The sequence below is a fragment of the Vulpes lagopus genome, chromosome 5, assembly GCF_018345385.1.
Source record: "Vulpes lagopus strain Blue_001 chromosome 5, ASM1834538v1, whole genome shotgun sequence".
Lineage (NCBI taxonomy): Eukaryota > Metazoa > Chordata > Mammalia > Carnivora > Canidae > Vulpes > Vulpes lagopus.
Window position 1 is genome coordinate 21168981 of NC_054828.1, and position 24586 is coordinate 21193566.

At 47.6% G+C, this 24586-nt stretch overlaps 1 protein-coding gene across 3 annotated transcripts in view; it reads left to right on the forward strand.

Annotated features, from left to right (window-relative positions):
- The first annotated feature begins 488 nt into the window (after positions 1-488).
- UXS1 (UDP-glucuronate decarboxylase 1) overlaps positions 489-24586 on the forward strand; it is a 93666-nt gene continuing 69568 nt past the window's right edge. For all 3 annotated transcript variants that reach the window (XM_041756758.1, XM_041756759.1, XM_041756760.1), the window contains exon 1: positions 489-722. In XM_041756758.1, coding sequence (XP_041612692.1) covers positions 629-722 — 94 coding nt within the window. In that variant the 5' untranslated portion in view covers positions 489-628. The remainder of the gene's footprint in view (positions 723-24586) is intronic.

Here is a 24586-nt window from a genome sequence, read left to right on the forward strand (position 1 = left end):
GCAGCGCGGCCGAGAGGATCCAAGCTCTTCCCGCCCTGCTGCGGCCGAAGCCACACAGCAGCCCACGGGGCCGGTCCACTTTCTGAAAGACGCGATCAAAGAACTTCAGAGACATGCGCAAATTCCGCATAAATATCCCCTGGCTCCCAGGGGCGCCCGCCGCCCGCTGGGCCGGGCTCGGAAACCAACGCCGCCGCGCCCGCCCGGGGGCGGGACGCCGCTCAGGTACGGACCCCGCCGGCACCTCGGGGGAAACACGCCGCCACGCGCATGCGCCGCGCACGCCCCGCCCCCGGCACGCGGCCACATTCTTCGAAAACGGAGGAGCCTGTGGCGGCGATTGCGCCTGCGGGGAGAGGAGGCAGAGGGGCGGGGCGTGGAGGGGGCGAGGGGGCGGGGCGGGGCGGGGGCGGGGCCGCGCGTGCGCGGCGGCTCCCCCGGCAGGAAACCCGGCGCGCGGGGGCGGGACCGCGCGGGCCGGAGGTAGGGGGCGGGGCTCTCCGCGGCCGCCGCCGCCGCCGCCGCCGCCACAGCCGCCGCCGCCGTCCCCGCCGCCGTCCCCGCCGCCGCGCATTGTGCAGCAGGCGGCCCCGCGCGGCAGGGCCCTGGACCGGCGCGGCTCCCGGGCATGGTGAGCAAGGCGCTGCTGCGCCTCGTGTCTGCCGTCAACCGCAGGAGGATGAAGCTGCTGCTGGGCATCGCGCTCCTCGCCTACGTCGCCTGTGAGTTCGCGCCCTCGGCGGGCGGGGAGCCCCATTCATTCCCCGGCGCCGCGGCGGCGGGGTTGGGGCCGGGGGCGCGTGCGGCCCGGGGCGGCCTGCGGGGCCGCGCACCCCGCTCCCAGCCCGTTGGGGGCTGCGGTCCGGCCCTCCGCGGCGCGCTCGTGCGGCACAGCTGCCGGCCGGCTCGGGCGCAGACCCCGAGCGCCTAGGCCCGGCGGGGGGCGCTGGCCGCGGGGCGCTGGGTCGGCCGCCCCCCCCCCGCCGGCCCCGCCGGCCCCGCCGCGGAGGACTGCGGTCCACGTCGCCCCGGCAGCCGGCGATTCCCGAGCGTGCCGCGAGGACACCCTGGGCGCCGCCGCGCCGCGCCGCCGCGTTGGGGAAGGAGGATAAAAATACTGTTGCCGTTGGCAGAGCCCCCGCTTCGCCTGTTGGCTCCGCAGGAAAATTACTCAGCATTTAGCCGTTGGGGAGCCAAGGGCTGCGGCCCCCGCCGGCCCGCGGCCGCGCCCAGACGTGCGGGTGCCCCGGGTCCCGGGCAGGCGCGGCGGGCGGCCGGGTGCACGCTGTGCGCCGTGTGCGCGGCTCCCGGGCTGTCAGGACGCCCAGCCTCGGCCGGACCCCGGCGGGACCCGCGCCGCGCAGGCAGCTGGTAGACCCTGTGGCATCCCAGAGGCGGGAACTGCTCTGTGCGGGCTTGCTTGCTGGGTTGTTGTTGTTGTTGTTGTTTTCCAATCCCTATGATGGGAATATGTTTTAATTGTTGCTATTAATACTTTACCAACTACCACTGTTGGTCTAGAAATAGCTCCCCGTGTGAGCTCCGTTTGATTCCTAGCCACCAAAGTCTTCAATGAAACCCCCTGCTAACTGTTTGAGTTACCAAGATCTGATTCCAGAGGTGGCAGGGGACTTTAGAAAGTGACTTCAGTAGAGCCCTGGGAGGATATGTGTTATTAACACGCAGGCTGTCCCGCATAGCCCAGCTGTTCCAGGAGGTGGAGCAGAGAAAGCTCAAGCAGGGCTCTTAGATCCTAGACAGTTTCAAGCCGGGGATGGATGTTAGATGTGAGTAGTTTGAAAGGGAGAAAGCTACTCTTAAGTGTTTGTAGTCAGTCTTGAGTAAGAAGAGCTGAGACTCAGGGGGAAGATCATTTAAAATTGCATAAGTATTGCTATGAAATAATAATACCTAAATTTGCTGGGTGTTTACATGTGTGTGCAGGCATGAGTCTCATTGGCTTATTCAGTTATGTCAACAACCTTAGGAAATACTGTGGCCATTCTCATTTTAGAGGTGAGGAAATTAAGACCAAGAGAAATCTACACAGATAACAAGTAATAGCCAAATTTTGAACGCAGAAAGGCCAGGGAGCCCTGGGTAGAACCCATGTCTGCAGCAGCCTCAGCTTTGGTTATCGGACTTCTAAAGTTGGACAGGGGTGTTTAGAATTAATAAAGGGGGATGTAGGAAGCCGTGGGAAGTTTTTCACCATTCATTCCACCGGGAAATCCTGCCAAGTCCTTAACTGTTGTCTGTGACCATGCTTGGTGTCAGGGGACGCTGAGAAGTGCCATCCTGGTCCCTAGAGCAGGGATTCTCAAACTGGAGTGTGCGTCAGAATCGCCCTGAGGATTTTCAAAACGTGGAGTTTTTACCTCCCACCTCAAGTTTTTGATTGAATAGGTCTGGGATGTGCACTTCATAGCTTCACTTGGGAGGCTGTGGCTGTGGTCTAGGAACCCCTGGCCTAGACAGTAAAGGGACCAAGAATTAGATAATCATACAAATGAGGGCTAATTTACAAACTGGTGTGAAGGAAAGGAATGCCTGAGAGCTTATGAGAAGGACTCCTGAGTTACAGTAATCAGGGGCACTTGTTTCCATGATGAGTTGAGGCTCAAGCTGAGAATAAGGATGTATAGAATAGGGAGGCCTAGGAGGGAATTTGTTCCTCTGCATGTGCAGAGGTCCTGTGGCAGCCAAGAGCAGGGAGTGCTTTAGGAATGCAAAGAAGGGCAGTGTTCTCAGAACATGAAAACAGGGTACAGTGTTGAGGCTGGCCGGCAGATGGGGGTCATATCTGGCTGGCTTGGAAGAGGCCTTGGGCCAGATTATAAAATTTGTGATTTTAGTTATGAGGGGCTGAAGAATAGGGTGGATCAGTGTTACTAATGAGCAGGGATGGTATATCCGAGACACTACAGAAGGGGTGAAAAATGTTACAGGACTTCCAATTGGTAGTGTCCAAGGACACTGAAAATGTAAGTCAACAGGGAGCCAGCCCATTGACAATCTTGCCCTCCTTGTTAGGAGTGAAATCTCTTTGAAAAAACTGTTCACACTCCCACTTAACACACGCCCTCACGGCTAGCCCGTCCCGGATCTGGAAGTGCATTGCCTGTTCCTCTCAAGTTCTGCTAGTCTTTCTCATTTCTCAAAGGGTGTTTTTGTTTGTTTGTTTGTTTGTTTTTTACTGCTTGTGCCAGAGTCTCCCTTCCTATCAGTGAACATTCTGGACCATGCCTAGGGGAGTGAGCTTGTGCCCCTTGCATTGTACACTAGAGCTCTTTTCCATGCCTGTGTTTTCTTCTCAATAAAATTCCCAATCCTCCAGGACAGGAATTGTCACTTTAGTGTTTCAGCCCTTGTAGCACTTGGATCAGTGCTACTAGCTCTTTGGAAGAGCTCCGATGCCTGATTGAAAATCATGCCAACCTACTAGGGTGAGGCTCCCCAGGCAGAGGCTGAACTGGACTTACCTTTAGTGTTTTTTTTTTTTTTTCAACATGCATATAGTTTGAAAAGTCAAATAGCTTCTGCATGGTTTGTTAGGTAAAACAGAGTCCCTGCCTTTGTTTTTCCCCACCCAGAGGCAAGTACTTAACTTCGGTTAGCTGATTTTGGTATTTGTCTTTGTGTCATAGGATGATAGCTTGCTAATTTGTCATTTGTCCCTGTTACCTAGTGCCTTTATTCTTTGGAAGATGATTGTTTATTCTCTAAAGCTGCCCTCCTCCTCCATGTTTACATCCCTCATGTAGATATGGTGTAATTTTGAGATCAACATTTAATATATATGTGTATGACTGAACACTATTATTGCTACTGAGCATGTTGTGCATGAATTTTTGTTTTTCCTGCAGCTAATAACTTTTTTTTTTTTGCTTTCTATGTACTATTTCTGATTCAACTCCAAATGCTTGTCAGTTGTTTGCATCTTTCCCCAAATGTTCAGAGGCAGAGGACCTTTTGACTAGCACCTTCCGGAGGAAGGGCCCCCAGAGCCTTCGGACCTGCTCTGCCTGTCACAGATGTCCTGTCCCCTGACTTCCCCTAACTTATTTCACACTTCTTTCACTTGGACATGCATTGGAGGAGAATTCTGAAACCATCATAAGTGTCTTTCTTTGCATTTAGTTGGTAGATTGATAATGCAGAATTCTAGAAAAAGATTCCTTCAGAACTTTTTAGGGATTGTCTCGTTACTTTCTGCCTTCTAATTTTTTAAAAAAATTTTTATTTATTTATGATAGTCACACAGAGAAAGAGAGAGAGAGAGAGAGAGAGAGCAGAGACATAGGCAGAGGGAGAAGCAGGCTCCATGCACCGGGAGCCCAACGTGGGATTCGATCCCGGGTCTCCAGGATCCCGCCCTGGGCCAAAGGCAGGCGCTAAACCGCTGCGCCACCCAGGGATCCCTCTGCCTTCTAATGTTGACAAGTTGTTTCAGGTCCGTCCCTTTCCATGGGACTTGTGTTTTCTTTCTGGAAGATTGCAGGATCTTCTTTTGGCCCATGATAGTCATGGTTGACCACACATTTCCAGCATTCTGCCACTCTGGCCTTGTCCTCACTCCCAGAGCTCGGTGGCCTCATGCAGTCACCATGCCCTGGAGCTGAGGCACGGGGTCCCCTGCTCCAGTTCTGGGGCCAGTGAGTAATTGTGAATGTTTCCTCCTCTCTGAGTTGATAACTGGCATCATTCAAGGTGATGACACTCAGTGCGGAGCACCCCCCTCCCCTGCCGTAGAGTGACATACCGTGAGGAATGCATCATTGTTTTTAAGCATCATAGGGTCTGGGCTTGCTTGTTGCTGCAGCTCAGCAGAGCCTTCCCTGGCCAGCCTGTGCCCTCATCAGAGGTGGGCATGGCCTGCCTGGCATGCATTTGTGCCCCTTGTGCTGGGTACTGGAGAGGCCCCTGGCAACCCAAAGACTCTTCCTTTTCAGTTCTGGGGATTTTCTTAAATAATTCTTTGCTTGTTTCATCTTCTCCATTCTGTGTTCTCTCTCCCCGGAATATCAGTATGCTGATGTAGTATTGCCTGCTCTAGGCCTTTTATTTCCTATTCTCCCCCACCCCACCATCTTTAAAAAAGTTTTGCTCTGCTTTCTGGAAAATTCCTCTTTGTATTTTAGCACTTCTAGAGATTTTTTTTTTAATTGTATTTTTGCTATCTTTTAAAATTATTATTATTCATGAGTTCTTTTTTCTCTGGATTTAAAAGAAATTTTAAAAATGTCTTCATTTCATGTTTATGTTGTCTTCATGGTAGTTTTGTTTGCTCATTTTTCTTTCTCGCTGAAGAGTCTCTTCCCTCCAGGTCCTTTCCCACATTTCTTGTGCGAGGCTTTCTTTGGTTTTCTGCTGGCCCTAGGTTGTTTGCTCCTGTTTCGGAGGAGTACTGTAGATCTGTCCTCTGGGCTCTGAGCTCTGGTGACAGGGCATTGCCAGGTTTCTGCTGGACGGCCCAGTGGGGACAGGGCTTCGGGTCTCAGCAGTACCTTGATCATCGTCCCAGGTGAACCTAGGGCTCCCCAGTCCAAGATGTCCTTCCTAGAGATGGAGCTGCCTGGCATCTGCCAGGGTGAGGAGTGGAGCTGCCACTCGTTCTGCTATTCAGACAGATTTGAAAGTCAGGGGATCCCTGGGTGGCGCAGCGGTTTGGCGCCTGCCTTTGGCCCAGGGCGCGATCCTGGAGACCCGGGATCGAATCCCACGTCGGGCTCCCGGTGCTCCACGTCGCTTCTCCCTCTGCCTGTGTCTCTGGCTCTGTCTCTGCCTGTGTCTTTGGCTCTGTCTCTCCTTCTATCTCTCAAGAATAAATAAATAAAATCTTTAAAAAAAAAAAATAAAACTCTAAATTTCCTTTCAGTATTTAAGCTCAACTTACAAATTAAAAAAAAAAAAAAAAAAAAAAGTCAGACCCCTGTTTCTGTAGCCTTGTCACCCCGTTTCCACATGCACCAGTCATGACCATTCCAGACTCTCCTGACCATTCTGGCCTTCTCCGCTGCCTGCTCATCCTTCTTTTGCTCTGTAGCCACCTTCTGTTCCCCTTTTCCTGTCCACTTAGGCTTAGACCCTAAGCAAGAATGACAAGTCTACTTTCTGATGTTATAGTGAGCTTAGGAGCCATTCTTCAGCTTTTGAAAACTAGAGTTGTGATACCTTGTAATATTCAGGTATTTTTTGGTGTATCATGCATCATGTGGTAATGACACCACACTTGTGGTACCTTTCCATCCTGTTACTCTTGTTCCACTGGAGAGGAAAGCCACTAAATGGAACACTGAAACCCATCTAGAAGCATGGTATTTGCATTTGTGGGAACAGACTTCAACCTTGTCTGAGTTGGGCTTCCCTTAGAATAGTTTTGCCTTAAGATAATCAACCTCACGTGACTAGGGACTATCCTCGAGAATTCACACAGTAAACACCCACTGGCCTGCTGCTTGGGAGACATGGGGAGTTAGATAGACTGCATCCTGATGCCAGCAGACTCCTGGAAAAAAAAGGTAGGGGAAAAACAAACAGTCCAGGTGCTGGTTCCAGATTTACCTGAGCATGAGGATTAGCTCACGCTTGTTAAATGCAGGTTCTCAGGATCCTCCTGGGACCCACCAGGCAGGGGCCTGAGGACCTTCCTTCCAGCCCTCCTTTGGGGTTAGGGAGGGGCATCTCAAAATTGTTTTGAGCCCTCGACATTTTATTTTAAGAATTCTCATGCCTGTTTTCTATTCTTTCTAGTGAAAGAGTATTTTGGCAAACACCCCAATACTCCCCTGCCCAGATTTACCAGCTGTTCTTTTTTTCCACATTTGTTCTTTCTCTCTGTTTTAATGTATACTTTTTTTATTTGGTGGAAATATATGAAAGCTGCAGACATAATATTGCTTTACCTTTAAGTAATATAAATCTGCTAAGACTAGAAGCATCTTCTGTAGAATCTCATACTCTAAAAACTAACATAAATGATATTGTCCAATGTACAGTCCATGTTTGAGTTTCCACTAATGGTACCATCCGTGTCTGACAGCCTTTTCTGTTGTTGTTGTTTTAACTCTAGGATCAGTCAAGGTTTATATGTTGCATTTGGCTGTTAGTTCTCTAACTTAGTTTGATTATTCATGACCCTCACCTTTTAAGAAAAGCCCAGGCCAGTTGTCCTATAAAACGGCTTGCTTCCTGGATTCATCTGAGTGTTTCTTTACAATTAAATTCAGCTGAACTTTTTTTATACTAGTGCTTGTTGATTCGCATCCTGTCATGGTTGTCGCACCCTTCATCATATGCTGGATGCCTGGAAGGGCTGGCTTTATTTTAAAGGTGTCTTTTCCCTGCACACAGTCCTGGGGGCAGTTCTTGGGGGCTTGGAGTATCTTCTTGTCCAGCCAGTGCATTCAGCGTCCATTGGCAGTCTTTGCTTGGATCAGTTTTAACATTGGGAAATCCAAAATGCTGGTTTTCTGATCCTATAAGCCCTTCTGTGTTTATTAATGTGTGTTCTTCTGGAAAGAACTTGCCTCTCTCATTCATCTCTCACTTTCTGTAGTAGTTTCCTTTGCCTGCTGTAAGTAATTGCCACAAACTAGGTGGCTTTCACATGAGAGAAGGTTATTCTCTCACAATTCAGAGGCCAGAAGTCTGAAATCAATGTGCTTCTGAGGCCAGTGTCCCTCTGTAGGCTCCTTTGAGCCTCCAGATGTCTTGGCTTGTGGATGCATACCTCCATCTGCCTCTGTGGGTGGCCACATTGCCTCCTGTCTGTCACATCTCTGTGTCCTTTATGAGGACACTTGGTCCTGGAGTTAGGGCCCAACTGGGTAATCTAGGATGCTCTTTTTGTCTCAAGATCCTTAATTACATCCACCGGGAATCCTTTTCTAAGCAAGATCACATTCAGGGTTCCAGGGATTAGGCTGTGGACATGTTTTGGAGGTATGTCTCACCTACCCCCATCCCCCTTTAAAAAAAATCTTTGTGGACCCATAGATTCTCTGCGTCTGTGAGCATTTCCCTGGTCTCCAAATGTTCTGGGCTTTTGTTCTTTCCCTGCCCCAGACCTTGAAGTAGCCATTTCTTGAGGAAGTCCTGCTTCTTTCCCTGGGAGACGTTGCTAAGGAATCAGAGCCTGTGCCTTGGTTGTGCACATCGCCATCGAGGTGTCCTTGCTCCCATCTTTTTTAAGGGACAGAGCCAGGAAACATACACACTTTTTCCAATCATGAGTTGATACACATGCACCCAGTTTAAATCCTAACAGGCTTCTTCCTTACCTTTCCCCATTCCATATTGTTGTGTTCTTTTTCCCACTGTGAAAATCTCAGTTCTGACATCAGTAAAAAATCGTTAGCTCTCTACTACTGTACAGACAGAATGGTTTGGGAATTACTATGTCAGTACCATTACTGACAACAGACTTCACCGAATTCAAGATTTCTTTGTAGTTCTTTTTTATCCTCAGAAAATATGCCCCACTGAGGATGTGCAGTTATTGTGTCCAAAAGCTCCTTGTAATGATTTTTTTTTAATGCCTGATACAAGTCAGACTCATTTCTTGGTAGGTGTCAATTTTCTTCTTTCTGATAAAGTATTTAAACCATATACCTGGTTCAAAAGTCAAAGTACCTAAAAAATTAGCTGCCTTTTGGGGAAATCTGGAGCCTTCTGCACCCTTTCGATATATTTTGTCTATCTTACTGCAAATGTTGGCCTTAGTCTGTGGATGCTTGCCCTTTCTGTGGGTTGTACTCAGCAGGTAGCATCCTGTGCAGACTCCTTGCTTCCCTTCCTGGAGAGCGAGTGTGCTGTGTGTGTGCAAACAGATGCCCCTGTGCTGTTGTACAGCTGTAGTACTCCTGTGTGCATGCACCTGTCTCCTACAGAAGGCATTTCAGTGATTTCAGATATGTTGCTGTCACAAGGACTGCCACAGCAGGGAAACTTGTGCTCATGTTCCCACCAGGGTCACAAGCAGCTGGTTCCCCTCAGCCTCCCCAGCAGAGCTTTGGGCAAACATTTGCATTTTCACCAGGCTGAAAAATGGCATCTCCTTGTCTTAATTTGCATTTCTCTTATTGTGAGTGTCATGAAGCATCTTTTGAAATGTTCAAGAGCTATTAATATCTCTTCTTCGGAGAACTGTTGATGGATTTGCTCATTTTTCTGTTGAGTTGCTGGTTCTCCTTTCCACTCATTTTTTATTTCAAATAGACTTCGCAAGTATCATGGGTCTTGAACTCCTGACCGGGAGATCAAGAATCACATCTTCCTCTGCCTGAGCCTGCTAGGCACCTCTCTTTTCCACTGCTTTTTAAGAACTTTTTACGTATATGTTAGCTGTCCTGTGTGAAGTGAACGGTGATTACTTTCTCATGCCTGGTATGATGTGGAGAAAAATATATTTGGTCTCTGTCCCCTATTCTTGGCGCAGGGTCCCCTGGGTAGCCAGGATGGGGCTGGTCATGAGAAGGACCAGCCGTCTGCTTAGAGGGTTGGCACTTTGGCCCCCCATCCACCAATCTCCAGGAAGAAAATGCAGTGCTGGAGGTTGAGCTCTACAGAAACCTGAGCAGTGGGATTTGTTGAGCTCCCCAGTTGTTGAACACAAGGGGGGTATGCCAGAATGCTCATAGAAGCTCTAGGCCCCTCCCTGTACCTTGCCCTGAGAAATGCAAGCAGGGATTGGGAAGGAATGGGAATCCCCTCAAGGCCCAGGGGTTGGTACTTTAGAGGATGGATAGGATTTGGACAGTAGAGTTGAAGGCACAGGTGCCAGCATGACTATGGAGGTGACAGGGTGCACGGAGCAGGCCCTTCTGGTGCTTAAAGGCAGCATTTGAAGTCTGCCTCCACATAAACTTTATTCAGTGAGATGCGTAAACTTTTGATCAAAATTCATGCAGCTGAGAAGGTAGAGATTTTGATGAATATATTTCAGAACACACAAACATTAGGGCAGGGCCAAAGAGAAACAGTTTTGCATTTGGGACAGCCCATCTAACTTGGATGTTGCACTCTGCCAGGTGCATCCCCCTGTTTTGTGTAGATGCACTGCTGGGTTTTCGGCCTGGTGTGTGGTACTGCTGAGTAGGCCAGGAAGTCAAGAGCCTGGTTGTTGTGATGTCGAAGAGGTTTCATGAGTAGATGTTTAACACGCAGGCCCGGTTGCCAGATTCTCCATGAGTGTTGAATGCACATTAATGTCTGCTTCCCCCTTTTTGTTTTCTTGCTTTATGTTCTGCACATAGGATCTTAGGAGCTCCTGAAGGATACAAGTGGGGAGAATGATTCAGGATTGGCCCTTTTTGGAGAAGGGCGGTTTCACTTGCCTTCATTCAGCTCATTCTGTGCCTTGGGGACAGTCATCTAACCCTGCTGTTTCATTTTTATGCACTTATAACATGGAATGCTGTGTTCTTTTATACTTGGCAGGTAATAATACTTTTTAAAAACAGCTATGAGGAATTGAAAGAATTTCTTTCAAGAGATAGTAGCTTCAGTTGATGAGCCACCTGGAAGAACAGATGTTTCCAGGTGTGAGTGTGAGAAAGTGACCTCTGGGGAGGGATTGTCCTCACGGAGGAAGGGCAGTGACAGTGGACAAACAGGTGCACCCTGGAGGTGGGGCAAGGTGTTCTTTCCCTCCCTTTGATTCAGAAGGGCAAGGAGTGAATTTCAAGGTAATCATCCATGAGTTTCTTTGAGTTTTAGTTAAGCTTTCTATTTTTCTAACCAAAAGAAACTAGTGCCTTTATAGCAGCACCAGCAAACAGTTGAATCCTTTTATTGTATCTTTTTCAGAGTCTAAACATCTTGGAAAATGAAAACAATTTTGTTAGGGTAGTGAGACCTTGGAATTTTATTCTTAGTATCTTTGAACATTTTTATACTCTTTCTGAAAACAAATATGCTGTTTCTAAATTAGAATTCAGTTGACATATGTAATATAAGTGATCTGAGTTTCATTTATTTATCTATTTATTTATTTTTAAAGATCTTATTTATTTCATTTCGGGAGTGGTGCTCACTTAGGGGTGGGAGGGGCAGAGGGAGAGGCTGGAGAGAGAATCCCAAGTTGACTCTCCACTGAGTGGGGAGCCTGACGTGGAGCTCGATCTCACAACTCTGAGATCATGACCTGAGCCCAAACCAGGAGTCTGATGTTTAACCGACTAAGCTACCCAGGCACCCCTCTTTATTTGTTTTTTGAAGGGTGAGCAGACAGCCGTCTTATATCAGCAACAGAAGATTGAAGGGGTAGGATGGTTCCGTTGGAATCAAGTGAAAGAATCACATTAATCTGATGCTCTCAGGGGCCAGTGACAGGCCTTGTAGAAATGGTTACTAGCCGTGAATGATAAGGGCCATAAATGGTGGTTCTCCTTGTAACTTGCATGCAACCAAATCAGGATCTTAGATCTCGTCTGCCTCTTAGGTTTTTTTTTTTTTTTCTTAATTTTTTATTTTTTTTTAAAGAATTCTATTCTGATTCTTTGCTCTCCTTAGTCCCAATACACCTTAATTATTTAAAAGACATAATTTCTATCCTAGGCTCTCAAAGCAATGAAAAGCCCCCTCTCCCTGCCTCTGCCACTGATGTAGGTGCTGAAATTCAGGTTGAGGAGTGACTGACTTTGATAATGCTACTGTCTTGCAATGAGGCATGGGGGGAGGATAATCTCCCCATTTTGTAGATGGGGAAACTGAGGCAGAGAATGGTTATGTGACCTGCCCTGGCTCTTAATCTGGTACTCCATGGTGGTGTGGAGAGACCCAATGGAACCCGAAGGCTGCACCTACCTCATTTGGTAGCTTCTGTGTTGACTTTTTTTTTTTTTTTCTGTGTTGACTTTTAGTGACATTTGTCCTGAAAGAACGTTTCACTTTGAAGCAGTCCCAATGGGGTACCTCCAAGGTGGAGGGAGCAGGAAAGTATTTTAGGGGACCCCACTCCTGGCATTGCCCTTGTCTTAGTGGATGGTCGACTGGCTTCTGGTTCTCCCCTTTGACCCTGCTGTGCAAAACCCCTTTTTCTTTATGACTCTAACCTGGCTGGTGAGCATGGTGGGCCCAGGTGGCTACTGGGCAGCTTGTCTGCCCTGGAGCTCTTCAGCCTCGATGCCCTGGCTTGGGTAGTTGGAAGGCAGGTCCTTCTGTCCTAGCAGCAATGTCCTGTCCAGGCCAGGTGCTGAGTTGGCAATGCTTGCAGCCCTTCTGAGCCAGAGTGGCAAGTCTTGTACCTGCACCTGCCTGGCTCACCTGCCCAGTCCCCCACTACTGAGCACCTGAGGCCTTCTGAGCCTCTAGGGCACCTGTCCCCCATGTGCTTCAAACACTTCCTCCCCCCACCCCACACACCTGCCACTCACTCTTACCCTTCCCCCTTCCCATACTGCCACCTCACTATTAGTCTTGGTACTCCCCTCACTGTCTGCTCACTTCCCTCTTCCTCTCTGCCCCCCCCCCCCCCATCTAACCGCTTTGTCTAAGGAACACCTCCTCACTATCCTCCTATCCCCTTATCTCCTTTTCCTGCTTTCCTCCCCACTCCCCCATCCAGTCCCTCCTACTCCCATCTCTTTCCCTCCCTCCCTCCCTGCTCTCACCTGTGCAACAGCCCCTACACACAAACACACCCTGGTCTGGCTCCCTATATAGGCGCCTTTTATCTTGTTCTCCAGGACTGTGCCATCCCTGACAAAGGCTGTGGACAGAAGCCTGGCATTTCCAGCCTGTTAGGGTGACGTGCGGACACAGCCGTTGGACAGCCACCCCAGCAATGGAAAACCAGCGCACTCATCTCAAGCACACCTGGCTGCAGTCTTTGGTGATGCCCATGGGCACTGTGCTGGGAGATGTCCCTCTTCAATCCCTCGTGTACCTTTTTTCCCTCTCCACCCTTTCAAATACAAAATGAAAAGGCCAACTTAAAAGCATCATCAAGATTTTTAAAGTTCCCATTTAAAACTAAATAATTTGTAAATAGGAAAATAGTGTACTCAGTGTGGAAAAACTAGAGAATGAAATACAAAAATAAAATCCTAGTTCTCACAGTTTTAGCATATTAAACTGCCTTCCCATACAGAAATAGTGATGTCTCTTCATTTTTAATGAGGGCTTTCTTTTTATAGTAAAGTTTTATAATTTCTTTTATACAGGTTTTATATTTGTGAAGTTTATCAGGTTTCTCTGTAGCATTCTGATCCAGTAGCAAATACGTTATTAACAAAGCAACTTTTAACATCAGGCTGCAAAGTTACCCCCAAAACAGTATTCAATTTAAAAAATATTTCTCCTTTGTGCTTTGCACGAATCCTTATATATACACATATTCTCTTTCTGTCTTGCTCTTAATTACAGTGTCCTACTTTCCAAAAAAGGTTACTACACCTTTGTGTGTTATGTCATATCTTCACATTCTGGATTTGGTCATACAATGGCTCCTTTCTTCATTTAGAAGTTGTGCTGTGCAGTCTGAATTTTCCTTTTCTTCCTACCTACTTTATTTTTTTTTTCTTCCTACCTACTTTAAAAAAAATTCTTTTTTCTGCTGTTCTCTGCCTTCAGCATTCTGAAAATAGATTTATCAGCATTTACTCTCAGACTTCATCAGTGGTGTCCATTGGAATTTAGTTGAAAAAGGAAGTGCATGTACAGAGCTGTTGCCCTGTCAGTTTTCAGCAGATTCATCATCCACTTGGCAGCAGATGTTTATTGAGTGGCCTGCTCTGTGCTGGGATCTGGAAATGTGTGCTTTCTCCTAACTTCTGTTTCCACCAGGAAGTGGGAAGTGATTGGTCAGAAGGGAAGAGCACCTACGGAGTCAATTTCAGAGTGAATCCAAGGGAAGTGAAGTCCCTGATTGTGCTGTAAGCTTCCTGGGTTGTAACCCAGGTGGTAGAGGTGGTACAGGCGATGCTTTAATCCCTGCAGCCTGAGGTGGGGCTGGGCTGGGCTGGACAGGATTCGCCCTTTGTTGCTCTCCTTTTTCTTTAGTGAATGTTTCTTCTTGTCAGAAAACTAAGAAGATGCCTTTATTTGGTAGCCTCGGGGGATGTCTATTTCATTTTCTACTGCCGCACTTGCTTAGGTTGGGCCTACTGTCTCTTTAAGTGGGCGAAAAAAAGCAAAAAAAAATAATGTGGCAACTTCTATTCTTGCTAGGTATACATCTACGCCTATATATGCCTATATACATCTGTTGGTGTCTGTGAAGTTGCAGGAGAGGAGAAGGGGAGAAAGGAGAGTCCACTTCCTGTCACTTCTGCCTCTTGTGATTTGAAGAATCTCATGTTTGCCTTCTGGGGTGGTCTGGCATTTTTCTATCTTTTTTGTACCTGTTTCTCTAAACTTGATACTACTGTCTAGTACAGATTAAGCAGCTTTTGAATGTTTAATTAAATAGTAGTACTGTGCAGTAGAACTTGAGAATATGTTTGAGTGGAACATGCTTACAGATGTATTGGTGTCCTGTTGTGAAAATGCAGAAGTGATTTTCTCAGGTGAAGATTTGGAGACAGAATGCATCTTAATTCCAGCTGCAAGAAACAGACACACATAGACGTTATGACATAGGGTAAATAGCTTGGTAGCTTTCTGTTGGTAGATGGTTGCCTCTGAGTACTGCCTTAAATTGAAGAACCTGGAGGAAACCAAGCTTTGTGGTTAGGAGTAAGTTACAGTTTGCATACTAAGGTGCAGAGGACATTCATATCTTTTATGTGTTTTGGGACTGAGTTTTACATCACAGTTTTAACAGTTTAACAATATGGAAGCATTTGGAAGATGCCTTTCCCTCTTCTTCCTCCTTCCAGCTAACCCTGTTTCCCTTCCTGTCAGTCACTGGTTGACATTTTAGTATATATGAATGAGTCTGTATGGTTTCCTCTGCATTATGTGTTCATGAAATATAATTAGGTACTTTTAAAATGTGAATGGTTTTATACCACGGATTTTTCTGTGATTTGCTTTTGTACTTAATATATGGAGAAGAATGGTAGATGTATATCATGGGTTGTCCTCACTTAAATTAAAGGAAGATTTTGCATGGCCAAGGCTTTCAATGGGAGAGGGCTTTTTTTTTTTTTTTTTAAGATTTTATTTATTTATTCATGAGAGACACAGAGGCAGAGACACAGGCAGAGGAAGAAGCAGGCTCCCTGTGGGGAGCAGGATGTGGGACTCAATCCTGAGACCCTGGGATCACGCCCTGAGAAGGCAGATGCTCAACCACTGAGCCACCCAGGCATCCCTCAATAGGAGAGCTCTTTTCCTTCAAATTTGTTCTTAGAGCCTTTTTGAATAAAAGTGACACCTATTAAGGATAACTCAATGTTTAGAATTTTAAACCTTTACCTGAAAGACTATTTTGGGTTTTCAAGGTCAGTGTGTGGAATTTCTGTTGGAATTTTCATTCTGCTATAGTGTTTATGTTGCAGAGTAAATACATGGGATAGAAAGAACAGAAGATCTTGACCTTGACCTCAGAGACCTAATTGGGGAGGGGCAGACAGAAGCAGGTATAAGGCTCTGCAGTGGTGTGAAGGGTCAGAGAGGGCATCCGAGGGATGGGAAGGCACATGTAGGGCTTGGAAAGACCATAGAACAGAGCCACCTGGCCCAGAGAGGTGGAGGGGTAGGGAAGGCCTCTGTGAAAAGGCGAAGAATGGGGCAGGATTTGAAGTCAGCGAGCGCAGTGCACTCTGACATGGGGGTTCAGTGTTTGAACATGGGGGGGGGAGCATGAGAGAGGGCAGTGAGTCATGGGAGGTGAGGCTGGAGGGGGCTGCAGAGGGGTACTTGGGCATCCTGCCCAGGAGCATAGGAGGAGCCCTGGGATTGGCTTCTGCTTGGAGAGGGGACTCCTCCTAGGCCTTGAGCATGGAGTGCCAGGGGGGAGCACTGGACAACCTTTGGGGAGAAAGTCAGATGCCATGATTATGCCAGGGCTTTGTGGTACAGAGTTACAGTGACACGGAGTCTCTGTCCTTAGTTGTGCCGAGTCAAGCTCATGGGGACCCGGTCCTAAACAAGTTTATCTCAGCAGCATCTTGCTTTCTATCAGAGATGAGAACATCTATGATAAGGTGCTGATTATTTCATAGTTGGGAAGCACAAATATGATGTAAGAATCGCCCAGTCAGTGGGGTAGGAAGGCTGGGGAAGATTGCTTGTTGTGTTCAGAACTGCACTGACCTGCTGGGACAGTTGATGGAGGTGTGGAGGCCAGGGTGCTGGGGATGAGGGCATCTTGCAGGGCTGGCATTAGGCATTAGGGTGGGGGAGGATGTGTCCTTGGAACCCTTCACATAGGGGCAGTGGAAGAAATTCTGGAATATAAATATATACACACATTTTCTACCTCAGCCTTTACAGTGTGTATATCCATATATATGGGGAGCTGGGGTGTATGCTCAAGGCTTTTGATCACTGTAGCCGGCAGTCAGGATGGTTTGGTGAGCTTGGAAATCTTGAGCAGGAACATGGCAAAGCCAGCAGCTTTCAAGGTGGGACACCTGGTGCCTGCCAGGTGAGTGAGTGAGTGAGTGAGTGAGTGAGAGTGCTACATGGAGGTGGAGAAAATGGGAGGGCAGAGGGGGAGGGCTTCTGGTCCTGGTGGTGCAGTGGCCAGAGCCCAGGGTTGGAGTAAGGCATGAAGCAAAGGGTCGGGCCTCGTCAGAGCTGGCCTGGGAAGGCAGGGGGGGCACATCTAGAAGTGTACTATGATGGAGGGAGTGTCCACAGGTGGCTTACTTGGACGTTGTTGAACTCTCGTCCTCTTAACAAAACACGGGGTGTCCTAGGAGGATTTGAGCATGGCAGAGCAACAGAGGTCGGCGGTTTCCTGCAGACAGTCTCGGATTGTAGGTGAATCGGCGTCACCCAAGGGCCTCATTGAAACCTGAGGATTTGTGCCTCACCCAGAGGCCTCATTAAAACCTGAGGACTCGTGCCTACCTGGAGTTTCTGATTTAGGCGACCTCGGCAGACAAGGGGATCTGCATTCCTGACAAGGTCCCCATGACGCTCCTGCCACCACTCCTGGGACACACTTTGTGGAGCTCTGTTTTAAGTAACCTTTTGTCCTGTGCGTGGATCAGAGGGTCCCCGTGGAGGAGAGTTTGTCTTATCCAGGCTTTTAAACCAGAGTGGTGGAGTTCCTTGACATGATGGTTGAGTAAATGGTTTTGGATTCTGGGTTTTTCTCACTTAGCAGTTTGGGGGATTTTAATAGGTCACCCTGTGCTTTGTAAGCCATGAAGCTGCCATGCCTGGAATGGACAGAAGCAACTCTGTCCTCTTCAGACCTAAAAAACTGTATTTCAGACTTGCTTTTTGTGAGTTGCAGAAATTAAAATAATGTAGAAGGTATAAAGACGTCTTACCCCAAGTCTCTCAGATTTCTTCTGTGAAGACACTTTCATGTTTTTTAAGCATGTATATAGTTTTTAAAAGCAAATAATTGATTCTATTAAATTTCTGTTCTAAATATCAGCAGTTTTACATGTCATATTCTTTGGAGGACCATATTGTCTGCTGCAAAGCCCATAGTTTCTTGCTTTTTTAACCACTTAAAAAAAAAAAAAAGGAACATCTTGGGACAAAATTTTTTTTCCCATGGGAATGGCAGTACATTTTATTAGATAAGCCTGTGAGAATGTATGAGTCACTTAAAGTGTTTTATAGCTGAAGTTTGGGACCTGCCAGCGGGGATAGCAGGGAACACAGTGCAGGGCCTAGAAAGTGCTGCTGTCCTTTCTGCTTCTGGAGCTTGCCTGCCTCTGCGGCTTAGCCCAGAGTGGGGCTGCTGTCACAGGGAGGTCTCAAGCAGGTGCCCTCCTTTTGGCTTGTGACGCTTGCTTGTTACTGGTGTCTGCTCAGCCACCCCAACCCTGCTCATGACCTTTTCCTTGGACAGTTTTCATCATGTCTAACTGCCTATGACAGTCAGGTGCCTGGTTGGCTGCAGGGTGCAAAGTTTTGGGCTAGGCTCCTTCAGGTTAGGCAGGAGGCAAAGATCCCTGTTCGGTGACTGCTGCCCTTTGATATATGATGCTGCCTGACCTTGAACACCTAATTCTTTCAGCGGGAACCAGAGACTGAATCTCCCTCCTTCAGCACATCTCCCTTTCTTATTTGAAGAATTAAAAACAAGAGTAGCTCCTAATTTGGACCTTCTGCTCCACTGAAACAACTCTTTTAAAGCTTTTCTCATTACAAGAGTAGTGTATTTAAAAAAAAAAAAAAAAGTAGGGACATCTGGGTGGTGCATGAAGATAAGCATCCCACTTTGGTTTCGACTCAGGTTGTGATCTCAGTGTCGTGGGATTGAGCCCAGAGTCAGGGTTGGGACTTTCTCCCTCTGCCACTCCTGCTCATGCTCTCTCTCTCTCTCTCTCGTCAAATAAATAAAATCTTTAAAAAAATAATGTATATTTTTGCCTTCTTTGAAAAACATTTTAATCTGGCTGCTTCAAAGTTTACCTGAGGGCAGGCAAATATTTGCCATGTTCTGGTACGAGGATTGTTGAGGTTCATTTGCGCTAAGCAAGGGCGCATCTTTCCTTAGCACATTTACTAGTCAGTTCAGGTGAAGGCAGGCAGCCTGGGTGGGGGGAGGAAGGGTTTCTCCAGGTTGCAGTCTCCATCCAGGCTTTCTACCAAGGTCTGTGCAGAGGTGTGCTTTGGGCACAGGGAAGAGCGCATATGCACTTGGTAGGGAGTGCGTCGGATGGGGAGGACTTAAGGCCTGCCTCCTCTCTAGGTTAAAGGGCTGGGGACACAGACATACTTACCTGTTTTGATTCAGCTTATGTTTTTGCTGCTTAACCCACTACTTCAAAATTTAGGGGTATGAAATAGCAACCATTTTATTATGTTTACGAGTTCATTGGGTCAAGAATTTGAAATGAAACAGAAATATCCCAGACATCTGTTTCATGATGTCTGGGACTTCAGTTAGGCTGGAAAATTTACTTCCTGGGGGTTTCTTTGCTGGCACATCTGGCCCCTGAGGACGGGCTCTGCTAGGACTGGCTGTTAGCACCTGCGCAGCACCTGGCTGTGACCTGTCGAGCCAGGGGGTGGTCAGACCTCGTCCACAGCGGCCCAGGCCCCTCAGAGCAAGTATGCTAGCAAACTCGAGGGAATAGCACTCTGTCACCAGCTCCAAAGCCACATGGCATCACTGCTAGCCTCCCCTGTGGTGGAGATGGTCACATGAGTCCACACTGATCCCACCTCCTGGCAGGAGGCATGTCAAAGAATTTGGGGACAGGTTTTATAGTGCCACCAGGGAGGCACTGTGTGAAAAACATAATGACACCATACATCTCTGCAGTGAGCACTTGGCACAAAGTGAGTCATAGCTTAGACGAGGCGTTCTGTTGTAGTTAACACGCTCAGAAAACCTGGAGAAGAACAGTAAACAGAGTCACAGCAGAACGCGTGCGTCAGTGTTGCTGTGCTTTAGCGTTGCTGGAACTTACTCTGCTAGTAATACTCCTTTTAAATGAGCTCCAGGTGCCCAGTCTTTGTACGGGGTTCCTGATCTGAATGCTTCTCTGAATTGAAGTGTTCTTGACCTGAGCAAGTGGGGATTGGAATTGCTGTTCACTCTTTCAAGACAGGGAGCATCTGCAGCATGCATAGAGGCTTTGCTGTCCCCAGAAGGGTTTTATGACCTCAGTGTTCCTCAGTTTTAGGTGGAGCACCTGCCACACATGGGGCTTAGAGGTTAGGGGATTGGCTTAGAGGCCAAGTTTAGGAACAAAACCAAGATGCCTTTTCCCATTGGAGTTGGGGGTGACTCTGGGGCTTTGGAACGAGGCCTTGCACTTGTAGTGTTGGTGGAGTATGGGGGGGTGACTGGTCGTGTGACCTTGAGCAAATCCCACAAGACTACTCTTGGATCTGGTCTTCAGCTGTGAAATGGAGGTGATTGCACAACCTGGTGACTAGAAACTGAGTGGAGCTAAGAAGGCCAATATGCAGGAACCAGCGGCAGTGGTACTGGCATCGTTGTGCTTACTGCTCACATGCCTTGGCCTTGTCACATGATTCCCCATGGCCTGGCTGGATGCAGCAGTCAGTGCCATGTTCCATTGAAACTATGGCATGTTTGCCTCAAGTAGGTGCCCTACCCACACCTCTAGCTGGTGCTGGCCTTCCTGGCTCCGAGGCTCTGCTTCTGCTTGCCTAGTAGACATCTTCAGCCTGGATCACGACAGGTTGCCTCTGAGGGAGTGTGTGCTAATCTCAGACCATTATCCCCTCCCCTCACTGCCTTCCCTCCACCTCTGGTGTTCTCGTCTCCTGAGAACACCCATTCACCACCCCATCCTGGTACACTGCCCATGCTCTTCTGTCCTCTGCATTCTTGACCCATCTGTCCCTCACACCTCTGCTTCCTGTTAGGCCAGAACACAGCTGCCCTGAGCCACACTCTGACCGATGATGTTGGTTGTCCACTCCCCAGAGCCCTGCTGTCTTGGAACGAATTCTAGGAAGGGGAACTGGTGGTGCTCATATTGGGTGCAGCAACAGAATCCCCATGGGGGGCTTGTTAAGGAAACCTTCTTGGTCCATCTGGGCCTATCCCTTCATCCTTCCCTCCCTGGGGTATTTCTGCTAGCATTGGCCTCCCCACCCTTCTCCTCTGAGTACATCATCACAGGCCAGGAGACACCCCCTGCGTATGTGAAGCCTGCACCCCCCTCTCCCCAGGTCCGTGACCTGCTGCCTCCTCTCTGCTCCCCAGGCCTGGTCGAATGCAGCCTTTACTTCTCTGATGTGTATTACATATAGGTGGCTTTTGGCAGTTCTGCCTGTAAGGACAAGACTTCCTGCACTAGGATGGCACCTAGTCATTCTGGTATCCCTTAGAGATAAGCAACTGTGGCCCTTGAGCCAAATCCAGCCCGCCCTTGAGCTAAGAAAGTTTTAACAATTTTTGACTAGGATGGCACCTAGTCATTCTGGTATCCCTTAGAGATAAACAACTGTGGCCCTTGAGCCAAATCCAGCCCACCCTTGAGCTAAGAAAGTTTTAACAATTTTTACATGGTTGAAAGAAAGTCAAGAACGAAATGCTGCTTCATAACACATGAAATTCAAATTTCTATATCTTTGAATGAAGTGGCATGGGAGTGCGGTCACGCTTTTAAAATTATCTATGACTCTGTTCCCACTTCAGTGGCGATGTTGAGTAGTGGCTCTAGAGATCTTATGGCCCACAAAGCCTAAAGTATTTATTCTTTGCCCGTTACAGGAAAAGTTTGCTGACTCCTGCCTTAGAGCCATGAATCACAGTCATTTGAGAGAGCGTTTTATTCATGCATTGACTCTTTCAGCAAATACTGAGTGACCACTGAATATTGTGTGGAAGTATCTCAATGTCATAGAGAACAGCCTTGAACAAAATAGTCTTTGCTGTGTTGGGGCTTCCATTTTCTTGGCTGGAAACATACAAACAGAGATAGATAGATAGATAGATAGATAGATAGATAGATAGATAGATAGATATGTGGATATAGTATGTGGTGTAAGTGGTGTTAAGCAAAAGAAAGCAGGTTGAGTGTGGGTAGGGAGGAAAGAGGGTGTGTGGGAGGGAGCACTATTAGGGATAGATTGGTCTGGAAGACCTCATTGAGCTGATACCTGAATGAACTGGAGGGAGGCAGATAAAGCGGTATTTGGGTGAAGAGTAAGCATGAAGAGTCTGAGGCAAGTTGGAAAAATCACCAGGGACCAGAGTGCCTTGAGCCTGGACCGTGTGACCCGGCAGGTGGGCAACAGGTGAGATGTGGCTGTGGCCTGCCACCAGATCCCTTAGGATGCAGGCTCTCCCCCTTCCCCAGGGGGCACAGTCACCTGGGTCACTTGAAAAATGCCATGCCCAGGCTCCTCTGGAGAGATCCTGATTCGGGAGATCTGAAGTGTAGACCTTGTAGGGCCTCCCAGGCTCTGAGATGCCCAGATTTTATCCCTTTGGGACTGGAGAAGGCAGACCCAGAGTACTCTCCCACAGCCCCCCTGCCAATTCCTAGTCATTGTTAGGTCCTGGAGAAACTTCAGTCTAATGGGCACCATGGAGTTAGGAGCTTTTGTTGCAAGACCTCCTAAAGTGCTTGGCTCCTAGCAGGGGCTCAGTATATAAAAGTTTGTGTTTTTAAAAAGAGACCTGCATTTATGTTGGTGACTGTCCTCTCCTACTAGACTTCATGGGCTTGCCGTTTCTCCTACTGCCCGGTCTTGGAAGGACTGTTCATGATGTGGGTCAGTTTCCCATTGTCTCAGGAGTGGCGGGCACTCCACCTGTTCCTGCCTGAGCGGGCTCAAGCTGTTTCCCCTTGGGGCTCCAGGTGGACCCCTACTGCTTCTTGTCATCTGAGCCTCACCACCTTCTCTGACCCACCTCTCTTAGGGTCCTCCCTGACCATCATGTTAGTGGATGAGCGACAAAATGATTTTGGCAAACATCGAAGACAGAAGGCAATCCTGCATGGGATCTCCATGCAGTCACACTTTCTAATATCAGCAAGCTGAGTTGGTGAGCTCTTGGCCTCCTGGTTTGTAGGATGCCTGGTTGTCAGTGCTTGCCTACAGGCACACCGAGTATACTGTGTGTGATAGAAGTGTGTGCCCATCGGGCTGGGGAGTGCTTTCCCTAACTCACACTTCTTCCTATGATTTAGGATAAAAAAAGTACATGTACTTTCTAGGTAAAAATGGTGGTCAGAATGCCCAACAAAAACATGCTAAAGCACAGTGCAGCCTTTTAGAATATACAGGTGTGAAACAGAAATGGTAGTTTTGTTTGATTCAGTATCATAATAGTACTTAAAATAGGGTAATAGGCTTTCTGGGGATGAATCTGCATCTTCTGTGCAGCCTGGTATTCAAGGACACATAATCTGTCCCCATTTGAAAACATTCGAAAACCAATGGTCCCCTGAAATGTCAAGCTTTTACGGAGGATTTTTGAAAGCTTTGTATGTGTGGTTTTGTATGGACTTTCAAGGTTTTCCCCCCTAGACTTCCTGAAAGTCATCAGGAATCTGATGGAGACCCACAGGTTCCAGGTTGAGAAATTATGGTCTACAAGGATTTGTCTCTAGTGCTGTCTGATTAATATTTAAGTAATCACATTAGACTAATAGAGACTACAAAGGTGTTGAATGAGCATTTTAATATGTTCTTTGTTGGAGAAGGACACTTATTTTTAATCATACCCTTAAAAAAATCACTCCATTTTTTTGTCCTAAATGAAAATTTCTGTGTGATAGATTTTCCTGGAACGGAGTTTCCTGGCATAGCATGAAGTCTAGATACAGACAGAATTGTGAAAGCAGTGTGCCTCATTTTGCGTGTCAATATTTTTAAAATAAAAATCAGAATAAATTAAGATATCTTGAAAGCTGTGTAAGGGAATTTGGTTTTAAGTCCTTTGTCAGTGATGGTGAATGATTATCTTTTTTTTAAGTACTTCTCTTAATACCGAGTCCTTGTATAGCACATAATTGACTTCATTTAGTTCCATTTAGTACAGGTATCTCTAGAGCGCAGCTCTTAGTAATTCCCAGCGACCCCCTTGTAACACTGTAAGGTGAGTCAGATTCACTTAAGCAGTTGCAAAATTCTAAAAGCAATGTTAATTTTTAGTAATGTTGAACTTGTAAACTCTGTGCTCTACAAGGTTGCAGGCCAGTCAACACAGAACACTGGGAGCAGGGCTCCATAATTGTTGGGAATTGCTTGTGTTTTCCTCCTTGGAATGAGTCTGCAGTAATTCAGGAAGTTCTCCTGCCTGCTGTTTGGTCTGTGCTGGGTACTAGTCCTTTTTGTTCTCCAAAGCAAAGCAGACCGAGCCTTTGAGAGTTTAGAAGGAGGCCAGAAACACTTGACATAAAAACATCTTCAAGATTAATTGGTCATAACACTTCTGAAGAGAAAAAGTACAGGATACGCACAGGATAAAAGTAATAAAGTGAACACGTTCTTCGACCTCCTCCTTTCAACTAATTTTTGGGTGGCTGGCCTACATGTGTTGGGAGCTGCAGATGTGAATCAGAAACCCCTCATCTTGCAGGGAGACTCACCTGTAAACTGCCAATGAAGAAGTGTTGTAGTGAGTGCTGTGACAACACGGGGCTCCTAAGGTTCCCCCGGGGCAGGCAGGGTGGTGGGGAAGGCTTTCCCAGGAACGTAATGCTTAGGTGAGGTATCTATACTTCTGGCCAAGGAGAGCACTGGAGATGGAGCTGCTTCAGGAAGGGTGGAGGCTGCAAGGGGGTGGAGGGTTGGTGGTACTGGATGGGGAGCCTACATAGAGGTCTGTTTGATGAGGAGGGGAGATGGGGTTCATGAAGCTATGGGGCGTGGTGGTGAACTGGAAGAGCAAGATGAGTTTGCAAGTGCAGGGAGCCAATCAAAGAAGTCTGAGCCACAAGAATAGTTTCGGGCTTTAACCATGTATGGCCATTATTACCTGTTTATAAAAGGTGGCAAAGATGTGGCCCTAGGCCTCATTCCTTGGGGCAGATCCCAGGGCCTCCCCTGCTTCCCAGGGGAGTGACGC